A 17,109-nucleotide genomic window follows, 5' to 3' on the forward strand; every position below is an offset into this window, starting at 1 on the left:
TGTCAAGCAAAGAGGCAAGTATGTGAGAGCAAACTTCAAAGAAGAAAACATGGCCTCTCCCAGTCCAGAAAACACAGAGAAAGAATGTATAAAATAAATACTGTAGACCCTCTGAGAGTGTGTAGTATTTACTAGTTCCTACAGACATTAAAGGGTACCTACCGTTTTTTTCAACCCTATTTTCCTATGTTTTTGTGTCTAAGTGACTGATGGAAACGACAATCTTTGAAATTGGTCCAGTATTAAGCGAGATCGCTGCAGTCGGCAGCGGCGAAACAAGCTACAATGTAAGTTAATAGGGCTATTGTCCAGCTTGTATTTACCTTCACAAAAGTGCTTGTTTTGCCACTGACAGGTTCAGATTAATATTCTATGTGTCTGACATTATGGAAAGGATCCCTTCAGAGATAGACCTTTAAAACCTCTTTGAGACCTTATTTGTTTAAACAACATATTTTCACATGTAAATCGGTGAACTGTGTTTATTTTATATTTAAAATTAGCACTTTTGTGAAGGTAAGTCCCATAAGTCACTTAGACACAAAAACATAGAAAAATAGGGTCCAGGTTGAAAAAAACGGTAGTCATCCTTTAAGAGATTAAATCTGTGAGAGAAGATTCATTTTTTTTTTTTTTAAACTGCTGAATGTAATTAACTCTTAGACCCTTTATTTTTACAAACTGAGACATTTCCCTTCGTTTGTACCCTTCGTTTACACGCAAACGGAGAATTCGCCTCTGAAATCGAGTCTTTCTAAAAACTCCAGCCAGAGTGGAGATTTTGGAAATCTTCGTTTGCATGTAAACTGAGACAAATGGAGGTTTAAGCAGCTGAGAGAGAGAAAGAGGACGTGATTGGTTGCTGTTGTTGCTATTGTCGGGATTATGATTGGCTAACGTGGGCTAGAGCTTCTCGTTACACTGCCACCTACAGGTCTAGCGTGCTCTTGATGGCATTGATATAAACGAACACTTTTCTGAAAACGGAGAGGTTGAAATGTCCGTTTATGAAAATAGCCGGCCACGTGTAAACATAGCATTAGGCTCCCGTTTTATGGTCTGAGACATTGCTGTGTGTGTGTGTCTATGAAGAGCAGATACCACAAGTTCTTTGATGTAGACAAGACTATCCTGTTTTAAGTCGGCCGCTGGCCGGCTCTGGGTAGATGTGTTACTAATCACTGCGTGTCTGTGTTCCTCTTCCTGCTCTCCTTCCAGGATGACATGGATTTCTTTGGCTCGCGTTCCACCCTTCCACCCTGGACTCAACAACAGCCATGGCCAGATCCCAGATCAGATTACCCCCCACCCCCGTACAGACTAGCAGCAGCCACTCTCAAGTGTGGTCGCGCCTCCTCTTCGAAATGCCTGCCGCTGACCTCAGAGCCCCTCGTCAAAGGCTCCAAACAGAATATGTACATATATGCAACAAAAGCACTGCTGAGGAAAAACAAAGCACGAGGGCAAAGGGATAGAGATACACACACGCATGGACACAGACACAGAATGTGAACTTGTTGGCCCAGAAGGTGAAATCGAATGAAGTTCAAACGTCGACGAGTATGACTTATTACGGCGGAGCAAAGTGAATCAAAATGAGCCTCTGCTCTGCCTCGAGAATGTCTCGCATCTTCACGTGTAGGAGACCATAAACTGTACCACTGATCTAGCAGCTGGTGTTATGAAGCTTTTGTGTGTAAAGGTAACAAATTTTAGGTGTGAAGAAATTAAGTGGCATAAGTGATTATGTTGCACATTGAAGACAATCTTGATAATATGGAACAAGTTAAGACAAGGAATGTTTAAAGGCCCTGGACACCCACACAGGTGTTTTAGTTATTCTGGCTGATCAGACCTCTTCCCAGGACTGTTTGGGTGTGTTTAGACTGTTTGATTGACATCTTCCTGAGCCTCCTTTTAGCTTTGTATGCATCGGTTAGGGCAGGACAAATGACATCTTTATCATCCTTATTGGTAGATGAAATTAGTGACGTAATAAGTTCCCATCAAAGCTCTGTCCCACCTTCAACCTGAGTAGAGCTGCAAAGATTAATTGATTAACCGATTAGTTGTCAACTCTCAAATTAATCGCCAACTATTTTGATAATCGATTAGTCGGTTTGAGTAATTTTTTAAGACAAAAGAAAAAAATCTTTGATTCCAGCTTCTCAAATTTGACTATTTTCTAGTTTCTTCTCTCCTCTGTGACAGTAAACTGAACATCTTTGAGTTGTGGACAAAACAAGACATTTGAGGACGTCATCTTGGCCTTTTGGGAAACCACATTTTTCACCATTTTAGAAACCAAACAACTAATCGATTAATCGAGAAAAAAAATCAATAGATTAATCGACTATGAAAATAATCATTTGTTGCAGCCCTAAACCTGAGCAAAGTCGAATCAGCCAGAATAAGTGAAAACACCTGTGTGGGTTTACAGAGGTTTTAAGTGATAAATGTGTTGTAGATACTGTAAAATATTAAATAGGTCAATATTTTTTTTAACATAGACATGACTGACAATATGTTTGCTTTTCTTCCCCCAGTTATAGTGTTGATGGTTGTGATTGGTCACTTCCACATATTGTTTTTGTAAATAAACCACTTGAACAAGTTTAAATACTGAAGAATATCTTTTCTCAATTCCTTAGTGACCACTGAATTGTCTCTAATTTAGTTTTCCCTCCAAAAATGTTGAATCTACACTTCCCATAATGCAACTCTGGGGGCTTAAACAAGTAGTCTTTTGGACTGTGGATGAGACAAAACAAGCATTTTCTAGCCTGGATGCCAGCCGAACTTAGCCCCGCCCACAAAATTCGAGGTCGGGAAGTTCGTTCATATTCTGACTAGAATCTGAGTATGACCACGTCAGGCTAAGCATTTTCTAGACTGTGATGGCAAATTTTCCACATTTTAAAGACAAAACAATTGATTATTCTGTCATTGATTGCAGCCCTACAACTCAACTGTCTTTTCGTCAGATCCTTCCTGTTTTTCAAACTCATGTCCTGAGTTTGGAATACTTGCTTTTTATTTAAAAGCTGTTATTTCTTAGCCGTAACTAAAATAATCCCAGATGAGATCAAACTTTACAAAGATCCTCCAGAGCCACAAAAGACATACACTTAGTTGTACACCTAGCTAGAACTGATGCTGTCTTTATACAGCAGTCTTGCAATAAATCCTACAATTATGAAGGTTATAATGTTCAGTTTTTGTTGAAACTGGTTGAAAGAGGTGTCGATTTAACTTTATAATCACTTGGGTGGTGGTGGCGCAGTGGATGTGACACATTCCTTTGGTGTGGGAGATCTGGCTTCAATTCCCACTGTGATACATCAACCAATGTGTCCCTGAGCAAGACACTTAACTCCTAGTTTCTCCAGAGTTGTGTGGCCTCTGACATATATAGCAATTGTAAGTCACTTTGGATAAAAGTGTCAGCTAAATGTAATGTAACATCATTTTGGAGGATGTAGTTGAGGTTAAAAAACATCTAATGTAGTGATGCTTTGTATCCAGACAATCAGTCAAGCTGCTGTGTTGCTGCTAAGCTCGCTGATGGCGTGTTCACACCTTCAAAAACAATGCGAAGCTGCTGCCTCGCCCGCCTGCCTCGGGGCGAGGAAGACACTGTTTCAGGGAGCAGCTGCAGTCCAAGCTCAGCTGATAATTCCTGGCTGAATCTGTTAAAACAGATGTAAACAGCCGCTTTGTCGAAGAGACATTACTGTTCTGGAGCATCTGTGTAAATGTGGAACAACTCCTTTATAAACCAAGCTACAAGAGGCCCTGCTTGATGTGTGATGTTTAAACAGCTTTAACACAGCATGAAGTTAAAAGTACTTTCTACGCTGTGTTGCAACAGCTACGACAATCCAAAAAGAAACTGACCACAACTTTGCCATTTCTGACTGAAAATTCATAACAAAGTGCTGAATTTCTCACTCTGACCTCCACCGCACCAAACACTCATCCTCCTCCTCCTCACAACTCCTGACAGACAAAACAGATGGAGCGGTATTGATTTAAAGTCTAAACAATGACCACATGACAGGAAGAGCAGATTAAGTATTCTTCCTCTCGCTGATTTGATCAGGAAAAAACAATGTCCTGCTAGTATGTGAGCTGAACATTTATATTTAATGAGGAGGTTGTGGAATGACAATAAAAGGCAATTAAAATGACAAATCATAGAAATAGTGATTTTAATGAAATGTATAGCGCTACATTACATTACAGAGTACATTTTTCTGTTCATTTTTAACAATGTTGAGTGCTACAAAAAGGTGAAAATAACATGTACAAACCCAAAAGGGTTTTATGATCTGACCTGGCACAAGCTACTGCGGAATCTGTTGAAATATCATTAATGGTGACGCAAGGGTGTCCAGAGCATTGGGAAAGTGTCTGTGATACACAGTTTACCATAATCTGCAATAATCAATATTCCGAGATGATCGGGAGTTTTCAGGGTTTGTAGCAATTTAATTCTTTAATTCTTACCATATTACTTTATATTGACAGCAGAATTAGCCAGATACATCAAAATAAGTCAATGTGACTTTAAGAGGACAACGGCAATATATAAAACGCTGACTATTAACTTACAAAGTAAAGATACTTAGTAAGAATGAGCGTGCACCCGGCTGCCACTTAGCCAGGCATCTGTGTGCTTCTTTAGTGCACAAGTCCGTTTCCGTGGCGCCAGAGGCCTCTTTCAGCTTTCAGAGTCCATGATGAAGGTCTCAAAGTTTGGGTTGAGCTCAGACACCAGCGCATCCACAAAGTCCTCCATGGTGGGCCGCCTCTTCAGCATCCCTGTCACACAAAAACACAGAGCAGAAGGTTTTAGTGTGAGTGTGTGTCCAATGCACATCTGTCTTTGGGAAAGAAAAAGCTCTGGCTGGGCACTGGGATAAACTGGTTTTCTCTTTTTCATCATCTCACCTCATTCTGACAGGAAAAGTGCAGCATTTAAGCAGAAGTCACTTCAGTGGTTTTACAAAACAGAGCACTCTAAGGGTAAAAAAAGAAGAAGAAATTGGCTAATAGGAGAATTTTTTAAGAAATCTTTAAAACCATGTGCTATTTTTATCCCACATTAAGCTAAAATGTAATTATTTTCATGCTGCTCCTGACACTGCTCCAATTCCAGTTATCCTGCAATGTTATCATCACTAGTATAGTATGTATTTAGCAATGGCTTTATTTTTAACATTTGGATCTTGTAATTTCATGTATCTGTTGGATTCAAATTAGTGTATTTTAATATATTATGAGAACATTTTCAAGATTTTAGACAGAAAAACTTTATATATTATATCCAAGCATTAAAGACCTTCTCCCTATACTAAAAAGAAGTGTTAACATGCTCAGAAACTCAGAGCTTTGTGGATACCTCTAACAGGCCTCAGATGGTGATATGATCCAACGGACTGCAAGTAATAAAACACAGCTATGACATTCTCAACATCTTCTATTTCTGACTTTAACAAAACCAAAAAGGGATATAGTGCTTTATAGGGGCAATATTGAGCTCACGCACGCATACACTCTCCTAACACCAGACTGCGACTAGTGCCGTAAGGAAATATGACGGCAAGCGAGCCCTGGGAATGTCTGTCTGTGTTTTGAGAGCCTGTCTGCCAGCTCATGCGTGGAGGACTCCCTCGCTCGCTGTACAATTCAGCTGCACGCCCGCTTTGAAGTCAGTTCATTTCCCCTTCTCCCCTTGTGTGGCTGCCAATGTAAATAGGCGCTCTCCCCCTCCCCCTCTTTCCTGCATGGGTCACCTCCAACACACACTCAAACGCGCACACACGCTCAACACAAGCATGTCTGCACAGGCACGCTTGAATGGAGACACAAAGAGTTTCACACAGCGATCCTGAACGCATGGACACAGAGCAAGATATGAACAGTCACGCACGCAAACACGTATGTGCGCACGCACAGAGAGAGAGAGAGAGAGAGAGAGAGAGAGAGAGAGAGAGAGATAGAACATTGCTGCCATCCTGAAACTGGCTCAGCAGGTAAAAACTAACTGAGCGCAGGTTTGGCCCGGCCTGCAGTGAACCGCCTTGCATGAGAGCACCAGAGAAGGGATTATCATCTCCTCTTACCCACCGGTCGCTCCCTGCCCCTTGGCTACAAGATGATACCAGCATACAGGGGTCCCTAACGCACCACAACCGCAAGGTCCCTGGATCCCTGGGAACAGGGCAGCCACATGAAAGTGATGACTTCCAACCATACATGATAGTCCTAATTAAAGGGCTGCAAGACATTTTTTTGCTGTGACTACTGTTGACGTCTATGGGATTTGATGGCCCCTTTAAAGTGGAGACCAAAATGTTATGAACAGCTCAAGCTGCATTAATAGGCGTTAATACAGAGGATGTTGAGGCCAGCTTATCAAGTTGCACTTAAATCCATCTTCAGAGAGCTGGCATTGTGAGGAAATTTAATTCATTCATATCCATTTAATGATGAGAAACAAGACCCTACAGCCATGCTAGCATTTAGACAGCTTGTTTTCATGTGCAGTAATAATGGCTGACATCCACGACAAATACTGGAATTGCAATTGAAAAGTATTATTAGCGATTTGTTTTGCAGCTTCAAACCCCAGCAGCCTCATCTAATTAACAAGTACATAACATGAGTAGTTAACGCAAAAACCACCTATATTTGTATTAGAAGCATTTGAAGGCATCGTTAACCAACCTTACTGATTTTCAAATGAAATGCTCCACTAGCTAGTCGCTAACGATAAAGTTGCGTGCAATAAAACCAAAATGTCGAGATGGAAGACCCTTTAACATTACACATCATTAGGGCTGGCCACCGAATTCAATACTTTTTAGGAACACAATGAATTGCCTCTATAGTTTGGTGTTTTGAAAAATGCCTCGTCATTCAATACCAAATTTCAAGTAGTACATCTCATCAGTGTCAGTGAGCCAATAAGCATGGAGCATGCTTCTACCAAGATCTAATAATGCTGCTGATTGGCTGCGTAACGTTACACGTAGAGGCACGCAGGAAAAACTATGTTACGCACAGAGACAGGGCTCACGCAAGGGGGTAAGCTTCGCTTCAGAGCTCGAACCTCCGATGGCGCCATTTTGTTGCTACAAAGGTATCACCAAAGCCGGTCTACGGAAAGCCGTTCCACTCCCTATTCAGCCCCATTGTACCGGATTTTGGTTGCAGTTCCACCAGAGTTCCACTGGGGGTGATCGCGGTCCAGTGCAAAATGAATGGGACTCTATGGAGCTAGACGGCTAAATGTGTCTCTTTCGCCTGATTGTCGTTGAGAAACCTCAGATTTGATTGTAGTTTTTGCAAGTTCAAAATGGGTTATAGGTCGAAAGTTGAATGAACGAGTACTTATGTCCTTTTGATTTCTTACAGGGTGAGTCGTTGTAGCCCATAACACGCTAGCATTCTGCTAATGAATGCTGATTGGTCAGTGAAGGAGTGATTACGATCGGAGATCCCGCTTGACGGCATCCGAAGCAGAGCCTGAATATCAGAGTGAATATTTCGGCGTGGTCTTTAAAACATTAGCAAACCTCTTTCTAGCACGTGTATTAACAGGGAGAGCCTTACCCGTTAGCTGTGTTGTCGATGCCTCGAGAGAACAAAAGAAGCGACTCAGAGCTTGCCGTAAAGCAGTATCTCTGGCCGTATATGTGTAAGACGTCATTGACATTTTAAAAGGCTTTTTAGAACAAAAAGCGACTTTAAAAAAATCTAACACACAGCAGTGTTAGCCTCCCCTTTCGAATGCAACATTCAAATTACTAGACAAAAAATGATATCCTGAGAAAAGTGGGTTTTGAGGGGTATAGCTCCATAGAGTCCCATTCATTCTGCACTGGCCTGTGAGCGCCCCCTATATGGAACTCTGGTGGAACTGCAACCAGTTCAGAACCCGGACGTAACGAGGGAGTGGAACTTCTTCCTATATAAGAAATTCTTTGGTATCACCTCCTGTTAGCATTCCACTGACCGCCATTTTTTTTTTTACGTCACTTGACTGCGAATAACTTTACATCTGAAGCGTTTAAAGATATGTCAATAGGCCTGGGTAAACCCTGACGAACTTCCGGTAAAATTTGAGATTTGCTCTGCAAGTCAGTCTGGCGAAGAGCCCATTCAAACCATGACTCAAACCCATTTCCAATGTCCCCAAAATCCAGGAACCAATCACAACCACTGAGGCGGGCTTTACACCAATCACAACCGTTGAGGCGGGCTTTACGTGAGGACGATAGCGCAGCGACGGCGAGCAGCTTTTTGTTTACATTCAACATGACGGCCACCGAAGTGCAGCGTCACCCGGATTGCTGGTCTGATTGGTTGAAGGACTATCCAATGCGCCCAGAGGCATTTGAGCGGCCTCCGTTGGTGACGCCCCTTTGGAAATGAACTGTCAATGAACCTTTCCCAGACCCACTCTCTGTTACAACTGAGAAGGGTCTGGTGTCAACCAGGCTAGGGCTCACGTAGTAGGAGCTGAAAAATAAATAAAAATATTTGTGCCATAGCCTTTTTTTGTTTTTAAAATGGATTTTATAAAAAAATTGTATTGTTCAGGAAACGGTATGAAAGTCACGGTATTTTTTAACGATACCCAGACCTACACATCGTTATCTGTCACTTTGCCGTTTATGGTTGGTCACCAATTGAGAAAATAATGACATAATCTAATGTAACAAAAGGTCAGAGGTCAATCACAGAACAGCATCCTCAAAGCTCAGGGAGTCAAGGTAGTCATCTTCCCAAGTCACCAGAAGCAGTATGCAGCACAAAAACAACATAATCACAGATACACACATGTTCCAACATGACACTTGTTTACTTGGTTGATTTTTACAGCGTGTGAGCAGACGGAACTGTGGGCTCAGCTACTAATTTGAACTCTCAGTCCACTGTCTGCAGCGTCACCAGCACTTTCTCTATTAGATTAGTAATTTGTAATTTCCTGACTGTGTCCACAGGGGGATCTGATGTCTGGAGCCTCGCCTGCCACAAGTTAGTGTGTTAAACAAGCCGGGTTAACGTGACAAGAGTGATGAGAGGAGGAGGGGAGAGAAAGTAAGAGATGGAAAGGGAGGCGTGATCGTGAAAGAGGTTGGTCAGGTAAACAACAGCGTCTTCGCCGGCTTCTCATCACCAACAGGTTGGGGTGTCAGCACCTGGGTCTCACGCGGCGACCGACAGCAGATGAAAAGAGGTACAACAATAAGCAGCGAGTCTTTTCTCAACCCACATCCCTGGGAGAGTTTGAGAGGAATGCACAGATAACCTCAAAGTCATAATAACACTGTGGAGGAGTAGGCTATCTGATCAGAGAAGCTGCTTTCATAGATACACACAAGGAGGTGGGACTGAGTCAGGCGAAACAGACAGGGTACAATCAGAACAATGTAAAAAAAAAAAAAAAAAGTGAGCACTAAAGCTGAAACTGGATGCACCGCACAGGTTAGTGGTGCAGCTGTGCAAGGTAAACTACAGTATGAATCACAATAATGTGTGTAGAAACCGCTTACACTGCTACGACCATAAAAACCGAGACAGATTCTTTTGCACACATTTTTTTTCATTTGCATTTAAAAGGATTGTCTCACCCAAATTCCATGAATGAGCATAGCTTTAGATTTATTTGTCCAGGTTTTAAAATGTGTGCCTCCACCGCAAAACACAATGGAGGTGAATAGAATTGTATTCGCAGTGCTCACAGCTTTGAAAGTTTACATCAAATAGTTCAACAGCAATGCGTTTGTTTGTTTTTCCCGGATACAGTGTCCCTACACACGGGTTCATCCACAGACCTCTCTGGAACTACTTTAGTATAAAGTATTCCCAGCCTTTACGGTTTACAACAGTTGACAGCATTGCAGTGGGCAGAACTATACACTCACTCTTGGCGACGCACCGAGGAGACGCAGAGCAAAACTAAACATAGCCTGTGCTTGCTGTCCATTGTTAGGAGAGCCTTAGGACAGAGGCTTTGCCGTGTAAGTCAACTCATATTTAAGAGTTTCCATTTCCATTCATAATGGTACTGACACGACCATTGAGGAACGAGGCGTCTACCCATTATAGTCATCTCAGGGCCTGGAGTGTAGCCAACTTGGAAACTAGAGTTTGGGCAGGTGTTATAAGACAAATAAACAACAAAGTATTTAAAAAAAACAGTGGATCTTTCTAAACGACTGTATTCTCAGACAAACTGCTGGCCACTGAACAGCACCACTGGAGCTATTGGCAGTTGAGTACCTTGCTCAAGGGTACTTCAAGACTTGTTGGGCAAAGTAAAGTGCACTACTTATTCTCTATCCCTGCCCAATCTTTCTAAGCTGGTGTGGGAACGTTTAAATCAGAGACCTTCTTCTGTAGCTCGACTTCCACGGCTTCTTTTAGTCTAAAATAGTTATTTTCTCAATACAGACCAGAGCAATTTATTTTATATCGACAGTGTACTTAAACATAGGTTTTGGCTTGTGCCACTTGCTTTAATAACATTACTAAACATGTACTGTAAATCTTTGTGAATATTTAAATCTGTTACCATGTCCTCCCTTCTGAGCGCCAAAAGAAGCTGCAACTTCTAATATTTTTCTAGAAAGATTAAAAAAAAACATCTTTCAAGTAAACAGAGCTTTATCTCTTACAGGAGAACATACACAGCATGCACAAAATAATTGATTTACTTAATGGGTGGTGGGCGATGGGTATCAGTCAAATGAAGACTTATGTGGCTGGCTAACAGCTCTGAGCCTTGGTAATGACAGCTCTGGGGACACAAACTCAGTTGAAATGTTTTAAAATTGCTGCACAGCCTGCAGCTACTGCTGGTTGAATTTATCAAACATCCGAGTTACCGCCTAGCAAGAGTTTTTCTGAAAATGGGAGTAACGTGTCTGATGACCTACATTAAACAGATAAATAAACCGTATTCACATTTTGGGGGAAATTTTAAATATGGGTTTAATTTTAAGATTTTGATCTTTACTATCAAAATGCATATTTGACTAATGAACAACCTTTGGAGTAGTGCAGCTTTTCTACAAAAAAACAATGTATTTCTTGGTTCCCTGAAAGTAAGGGTAGCAAGCACTTTTACACTTTTATTGCTCTAATAGCAGAATGGAGGTTAAAAAAACTGTATTCTGCTATTAGAGCACTAATCATCACTGGTGGAAAGTGTCTTTGACCAATAAGAGGGCTTAGCTGAAACTGGCTGTTTTATAAGAGCCATTGATCCCAGACCCTTGGGCTGGCTGCATTCTGTTCTTTCATTATTTAATTGTTAGGTTTATAGGCCAATTACACCCACATGCAAGTTGAAGGGAGCAGCAGTGCGCCAATTTCTACATTCAAAAATGGGAACAGACTGCAGCGTGCAGTAACTTGAGCCTCTGTAGTGTCCTATTCCCTGCATGTGTATAAAACAATACTCTTACACCGACTAGCACACAAGAGCTCTAAGTCACTTAAGAGTTTATGATCACACGTTTCAAAACATGTTTCTGGCTGCTTCAGAAGCCGTTCAACTGCTGCTTGTAACCATTCGAAACATGTGGAGGTGTGAAAAGCAGTTACCTCTGTCAAACCTGGAGGCAAACCTTACTGCCTCTGTAATTACTCCTTTGAAGTTCAGGAAGCTTTTCCTACAAACAACACTTACAGACAGGCCCAGAAAGCAAGCAAGACAAGGGTGATGACAAACACTGCACAGGGAGGCTCTTTGTTGAGTAAGTGCCTTCACAAAAGAAGAAAAACCTGCAATGTTATTGAGAATAAACCCTACACAACTCAGTAAACCAACCTCTTAATGTAAGAAAACTTTTCCCACCTAAACACGCATAATATGAATCTGTATTAAAATGCACAATCCGATTTATGCAAGTTAATATGTTCACATTCTGAGAAATGTATCTACCTTGGATCTAACATGTTTTTTTTTTTTTAAGATTATTTTCTTGGCCACTTTTCAGCCTTTTTTTTAATAGGACAGCAGAAGACATGAAAGGGGAGAGAGAGGGGGAATGACATGCAGCAAATGGCCACAGGTCCGCTGCGTCGAGGAGTAAACCTCTATATATGGGTGCCTAACATGTTTTTTTAAAGAAATGTTTATGCATAGGGATGATTTTTAGCTACGGAAGAAGTGTGACTCTAGTGGTGTTGGTCTGTTGGTCGGTCTGCCACATCAGTCCTGACTGAAGTATTTAACTATTGTGTGGATTTACATTACATTTGGCCATGTATGGTCCCCTAAAGATGAATCCTTCTGACTTTAGTGATGCCCTGACATTTCCTCTAGCGTCACCATGAGGTTCACATTTGTGGTTTTAAAGCGACATATTTCAACAACTTTTGGATGTATTGCCATGAAATTGGCAGGAAATTAATTATAACTGAAGAATAACTCTGGTGATCGTCAGACTTTTCATCTAGCACCATCATCAAATCAAAACTTAACTCTGTTCCAATACTTTGGTTTATGAATAAATACCTGCAAAACCAATGACATCCCCATCAGCCTCAGCTGTTCATGTTCCACAAGCTAGGTCTGAACTTGGAAAAACAGTTCCTTAAACATCACAACCACTATTTGTAATTGTTTTACATAACTGTATTTTATTTTACATTTAAGTATTTAACTATCTACACTAATTGCAAGATTTATACACTTATCTATTAAAGTATTATCTTTAAGTTTTAATGGCAAGGCAAGGCAATTTTATTTACATAGCACATTTCAGCAACAGGGCAATTCAAAGTGCTTTACATAAAACATTACAGAGGAATTAAAAAAAATGAATACAACATTTAAAACAGATAAAATAGAATAAAATTGACAGTGCAGTATAAGAAATTAAAGAAAAGCAACATCAAAAAGAAAGGTCTTCAGCCTAGATTTAAAAGAACAGAGTTGCGGCGGACCTCCAGTTTTCTGGGAGGTTGTTCCAGATATGTGGAGCATAAAAGCTGAAAGCTGCTTCCCCCTGTTTAGTTCTGACTCTGGGGACAGATAGCAGACCTGTCCCAGACGACCTGAGAAGTCTGGGTGGTTTGTAGTGCAGTAGCAGATCAGAAATGTATTTTGGCCCTAAACCGTTTAGTGATTTATAAACCAGCAGAAGTACTTTGAAATCAACTCTTTGAGGCACAGGAAGCCAGTGTAAATTCTTCAGAACTGGAGTGATGTGATCCACTTTCTTGGTTTTAGTGAGAACTCGAGCAGCAGTGTTCTGAATCAGCTGCAGCTGTCCGATTCATTTTTTAGGTAGACCTGAAGGACACCGTTACAATAGTCAAATCTACTGAAGATAAAAGCATGGACAAGTTTTCTAAATCCTGCTGAGACATAAGTCCTTTAATCCTGGATATATTCTTAAGGCGGTAATAGGTTGACTTTGTTACTGTCTTAATGTGGGTGATGAAATTCAGGTCTGTCCATGACTACACCAAGATTTCTGGCTTTGTCTGTTGTTTTTAACATTGCTGTTTGAAGCTGAGCGCTGACTTTCAATCGTTCCTCTTTTGCTCCAAAAACAACCACCTCAGTTTTTTCTTCTGGCGCTTTATTATTTTTTATAATAGCATTGCCTCTTCTCTGTTAGTATATCTCTTTGTTGTTGTTTTGTGTATCTTTGTAGTTGGCTCAATGTCATTGTAAATGAGGGTTGAATAAAGGTTGAATGAACTCAGTCTTCAGTTCCAATTAGAAAATGCTAGCATGCTAACATGATAAACTAAAAAAAAAATGATAAACATCTGCATGTTAGCATTTAGCTCAGGGCACTGCATGTGGCAAAGGGTAGATGCTAAATCGGACTCGCTAGACGTTGTAGACGTCACAGGACGTTCCTCATGGCCCGCCTTATTCTGCCTCTGATTGGCTTGCTCTGTTATTCTTACCCTAACCAATCCCCACTCCATATGCCTAAACCTAACTATGTCGACATGTCTACCAGATCTGATCTAGCATTTATTGTGGCAAAGTACAGTCTCACAGAGCTGCTAGCACAGCTGTAGACTCTACTTCTTTGTGAAAACTCAAGACACTTCTCAGGCCCGGAGACAAACCTAAAACTATTGCTGCAAGTGTCACATTTATTTAAAATTCATCCATTTGGTTACATTTTAATCACGCAAAAGCTAAAACAATTTGTCATCTATGTCTGTAGCGATGACAAGTATGGTCAAGTATTTCTTCTCTTTCTTTTATTATTTTTTTCTACACAGCGATGTGGTCATCAAAAGGCCTAAACTACCATCAGTAAGTCATGGATGAGACACTTCCCTCTGAACATACGCTGTATGGAGCACTGAAAGATCATTTTCATCACAAATCATGTCTGTTTTTAAATAAGGGCTATAAATTATTTCTGAAGATTTACATCTTCGCTGGGAAGTTCCTCTTCTCCGGTTTAGACTGAACTATACATCATTGTCACAAAAGTGCTGTGGGACTGTACAGACCACCGTGCTCTTGGAGTTTATTAGCAACTATGCAAGCAACCATAAGAACTATTCAGCCACACTGCCTCTGGACAAAGAACTCCGCTACCAAGCTGTAGGTCTATTTTCTGTGCTTGGCGGTCGGGGCTATGGGAACAGTCTGGGCCATGAAAGCCCTCTCTGTGGCAGGAGCCGAGGTTCAGTTCAGTCAGTCGATCACCTTTCACTCTCGCCTTCCCTTTCTCTCCATTTTCTTCCCTCTTACTTTTACTTTTTCTCTGACTTGCTCACTCAGTCCTGATGCTGCTGCTCTGGGTTTAATACCCGGGTTTACATTTCAACACTGTCTTTCCTGGGAAACATCCAGTAGCGGGGAGGGAATCATGCAGATAAAGACTGGCCTCTGATTAGCCTTGCTGGGCCTGCTCCGGTTCCCTGTGTGCCCATGTGCCCCCTCTACACCCTCGCCAAAGGGGATAGCAGGGAAATGTTACACACCTCCATTTACAAGGGTCTTTGTTTGAAAAGATTATGTGTAATGGGTTGGATCTGGATTATGTGTCCTTCCTCTAGTCTTCTCCTCTCTTCTGGCATAAATATAAAAGGGCCCTTTTTATTCAAAATCCTTTTCCATTCCCCAAAAGGAATTCAAGATGGTCGCTATGAACCTCTCAACCCCACAGCAAATAGTGGTGAAAAGCTAAATGTTTCAGCACATGCACTGATGTACTTTTATTACTCTGACTATGGCTTTCATGATGTTAAGGTCAATTATGAGGACATATAAGGCCATCAAATGGCAGGGTGGCTGGATGGATCTTTTTAAAAATATGGAGACATTTCATCTTAGTTTGAGCATTTCTCCAGACATGGAATAGGTTTTATGATGATAAAAAAAGAAATAAATAGGTTTTCAGATGATTATTATAAATGCAGTTGCACAGGATGGACTGAAAATATTTATTAGGGAAACTGCAAAAATGTGAAACTGGAATTAACATCTAACCATTTCAAGGCTCTTTTAATTTGATCTACATTTTCCGTTAGAAAATGAAATTATTTCATATTGTTCCTCAAGCGGACATTTTTACAGTTTTGTACAATGACTTATGGCTGGGAAAGACAGCCAGAGGGATCAATATGACCCTGATAACTATTCTGCTCACAGGGCCTTGGCCTTTAATTAGAGTTGCATTCACTTCAAAGGGAGCCATAAAAGCCAATATTGTCAGTTTAACAACAGTTAATTGGACAGTAGATCTAATAACAAGGATCTGATCTGTTGGTGGGTGTAATTTCAGAGGCTGGGTGCAGCCCTGGTTGGAGCTGTCAGAGGGACAATCCGAGGGAGGAGGTGACCCTGGGGGAGAGATTTACAGTACACTCCCAAATGTCACCCGATATTACTGCTCCCTCTCCTCTCACCTTCTCTTCTGTTGTCCTGTCCAGACATGCCACAGTGACTGCTCAAGGAGGGGAGGAGGAAGTGATGGGAGGATGAAGGGAAGAGGGCAACAGGAGGAAGTAGTTGGTTTTGCCTGTCACGCCAATATTAAAGTTAAAGCTGATTTATAGTGTTCCATTTATAGTTCCAGTTGTTACTCGGAAGTCGGATTTTCCAAGGTCAAAGTTGGAAACACCCCCTGACCTCGGATTTCCGAACTTGGAACTCGGACAACCACCGAGTACTGCGAGCTAAAAATCCAACATGGCTGCTCCGTGCATTGTGCGTTGTGAAAGCTGTAATAACATAAAGTTATAAGGACTTCTGTCCTACTTGTGTCTAACTAAATCAGTCGTACACACAGTGCTATCCAACTTCTATCTGTGGACATGTTGGTACGCACTAAAAACAGTGTAATGCGTTGTTATAAACTGGCATTGCTAACAATGGCTAACCAGGCTAGAGCTAATGAAAACAATGAAAATCCGAATTGCAAATGGAACGCATTCAACTCAGGTGCGATGTCATTCCCAGCTTCGGCTTCTGAGTTCCGAGGTAAAAGGAAGGCACTATTACTACAGTTTGATCGTTACAAACTTAGAAAAACAAGAGAAACTTAAGCACATAGCCAAGCAAGACTTCGCCAGCCATGCTAGCAGCTCTGTGAGGCTGTACTGAGGAACAGTGCTGCTTTGAGCTAAATGCTAATATCAGTATGAGAACATGTTCATAATGACATGATAACATGCTGTTTAGCAAGTATATTTTTTACCGTGTCTACCATTGTAGTTTAGGGTGTTAGCATGCTAACATTTGCTACTTATAATAGCAATAAACACAAAGTACAGCTGAGGTCATTAGCTTTGCCGGTATTTGGTCATGAATCAAAATATTGATCAAACTTAAATTTTGACCTGATGATGGTCAGAGGATCACCAAAGTTATTAGGAGTAAATCCTGAGGGGAATATTACATTTCATGGCAATCTATAGAGTTAGTTAGTAAGAAATTTCAGTCTGGACCAAAGTGATGGACCAACTGACCGACGTTGCCATGTCACTGCTAGCGTGACTGAACATTTTTTGGTTAAACGCAAAGTAGAATGCCCCAATCTGTATATAGACTAGAATGAATCGTGGCTCGATGGTGTTTTAAGCCCCCAACGTCTCCTTCCA

General features: G+C 41.2%; 2 protein-coding genes across 4 annotated transcripts in view; one reads left to right on the plus strand and one right to left on the minus strand.

Moving 5' to 3' along the window:
• Positions 1-2,153, plus strand: part of LOC120554126 (tumor necrosis factor receptor superfamily member 19-like) — a 31,281-nt gene extending 29,128 nt beyond the window's left edge. For 2 of the 3 annotated variants that reach the window (XM_039792760.1, XM_039792753.1), the window contains exon 10: positions 204-267. In XM_039792760.1, the coding sequence (XP_039648694.1) occupies positions 204-229 (26 nt within the window). In that variant the 3' untranslated portion in view covers positions 230-267. Of the gene's footprint in view, positions 1-203; positions 268-1,218 lie in introns of those variants that run through there. The other variant, XM_039792769.1, reaches the window with a different exon arrangement.
• A 2,041-nt stretch (positions 2,154-4,194) lies between these two features.
• The window catches only part of LOC120554161 (mitochondrial intermediate peptidase-like), a 31,985-nt gene continuing 19,070 nt past the window's right edge, over positions 4,195-17,109 (minus strand). Inside the window, exon 19 of the mRNA XM_039792854.1 lies at positions 4,195-4,824. Coding sequence (XP_039648788.1) covers positions 4,724-4,824 — 101 coding nt within the window. The 3' untranslated portion in view covers positions 4,195-4,723. The remainder of the gene's footprint in view (positions 4,825-17,109) is intronic.

Source organism: Perca fluviatilis, chromosome 2, assembly GCF_010015445.1.
Source record: "Perca fluviatilis chromosome 2, GENO_Pfluv_1.0, whole genome shotgun sequence".
Taxonomy (NCBI): Eukaryota; Metazoa; Chordata; class Actinopteri; order Perciformes; family Percidae; genus Perca; species Perca fluviatilis.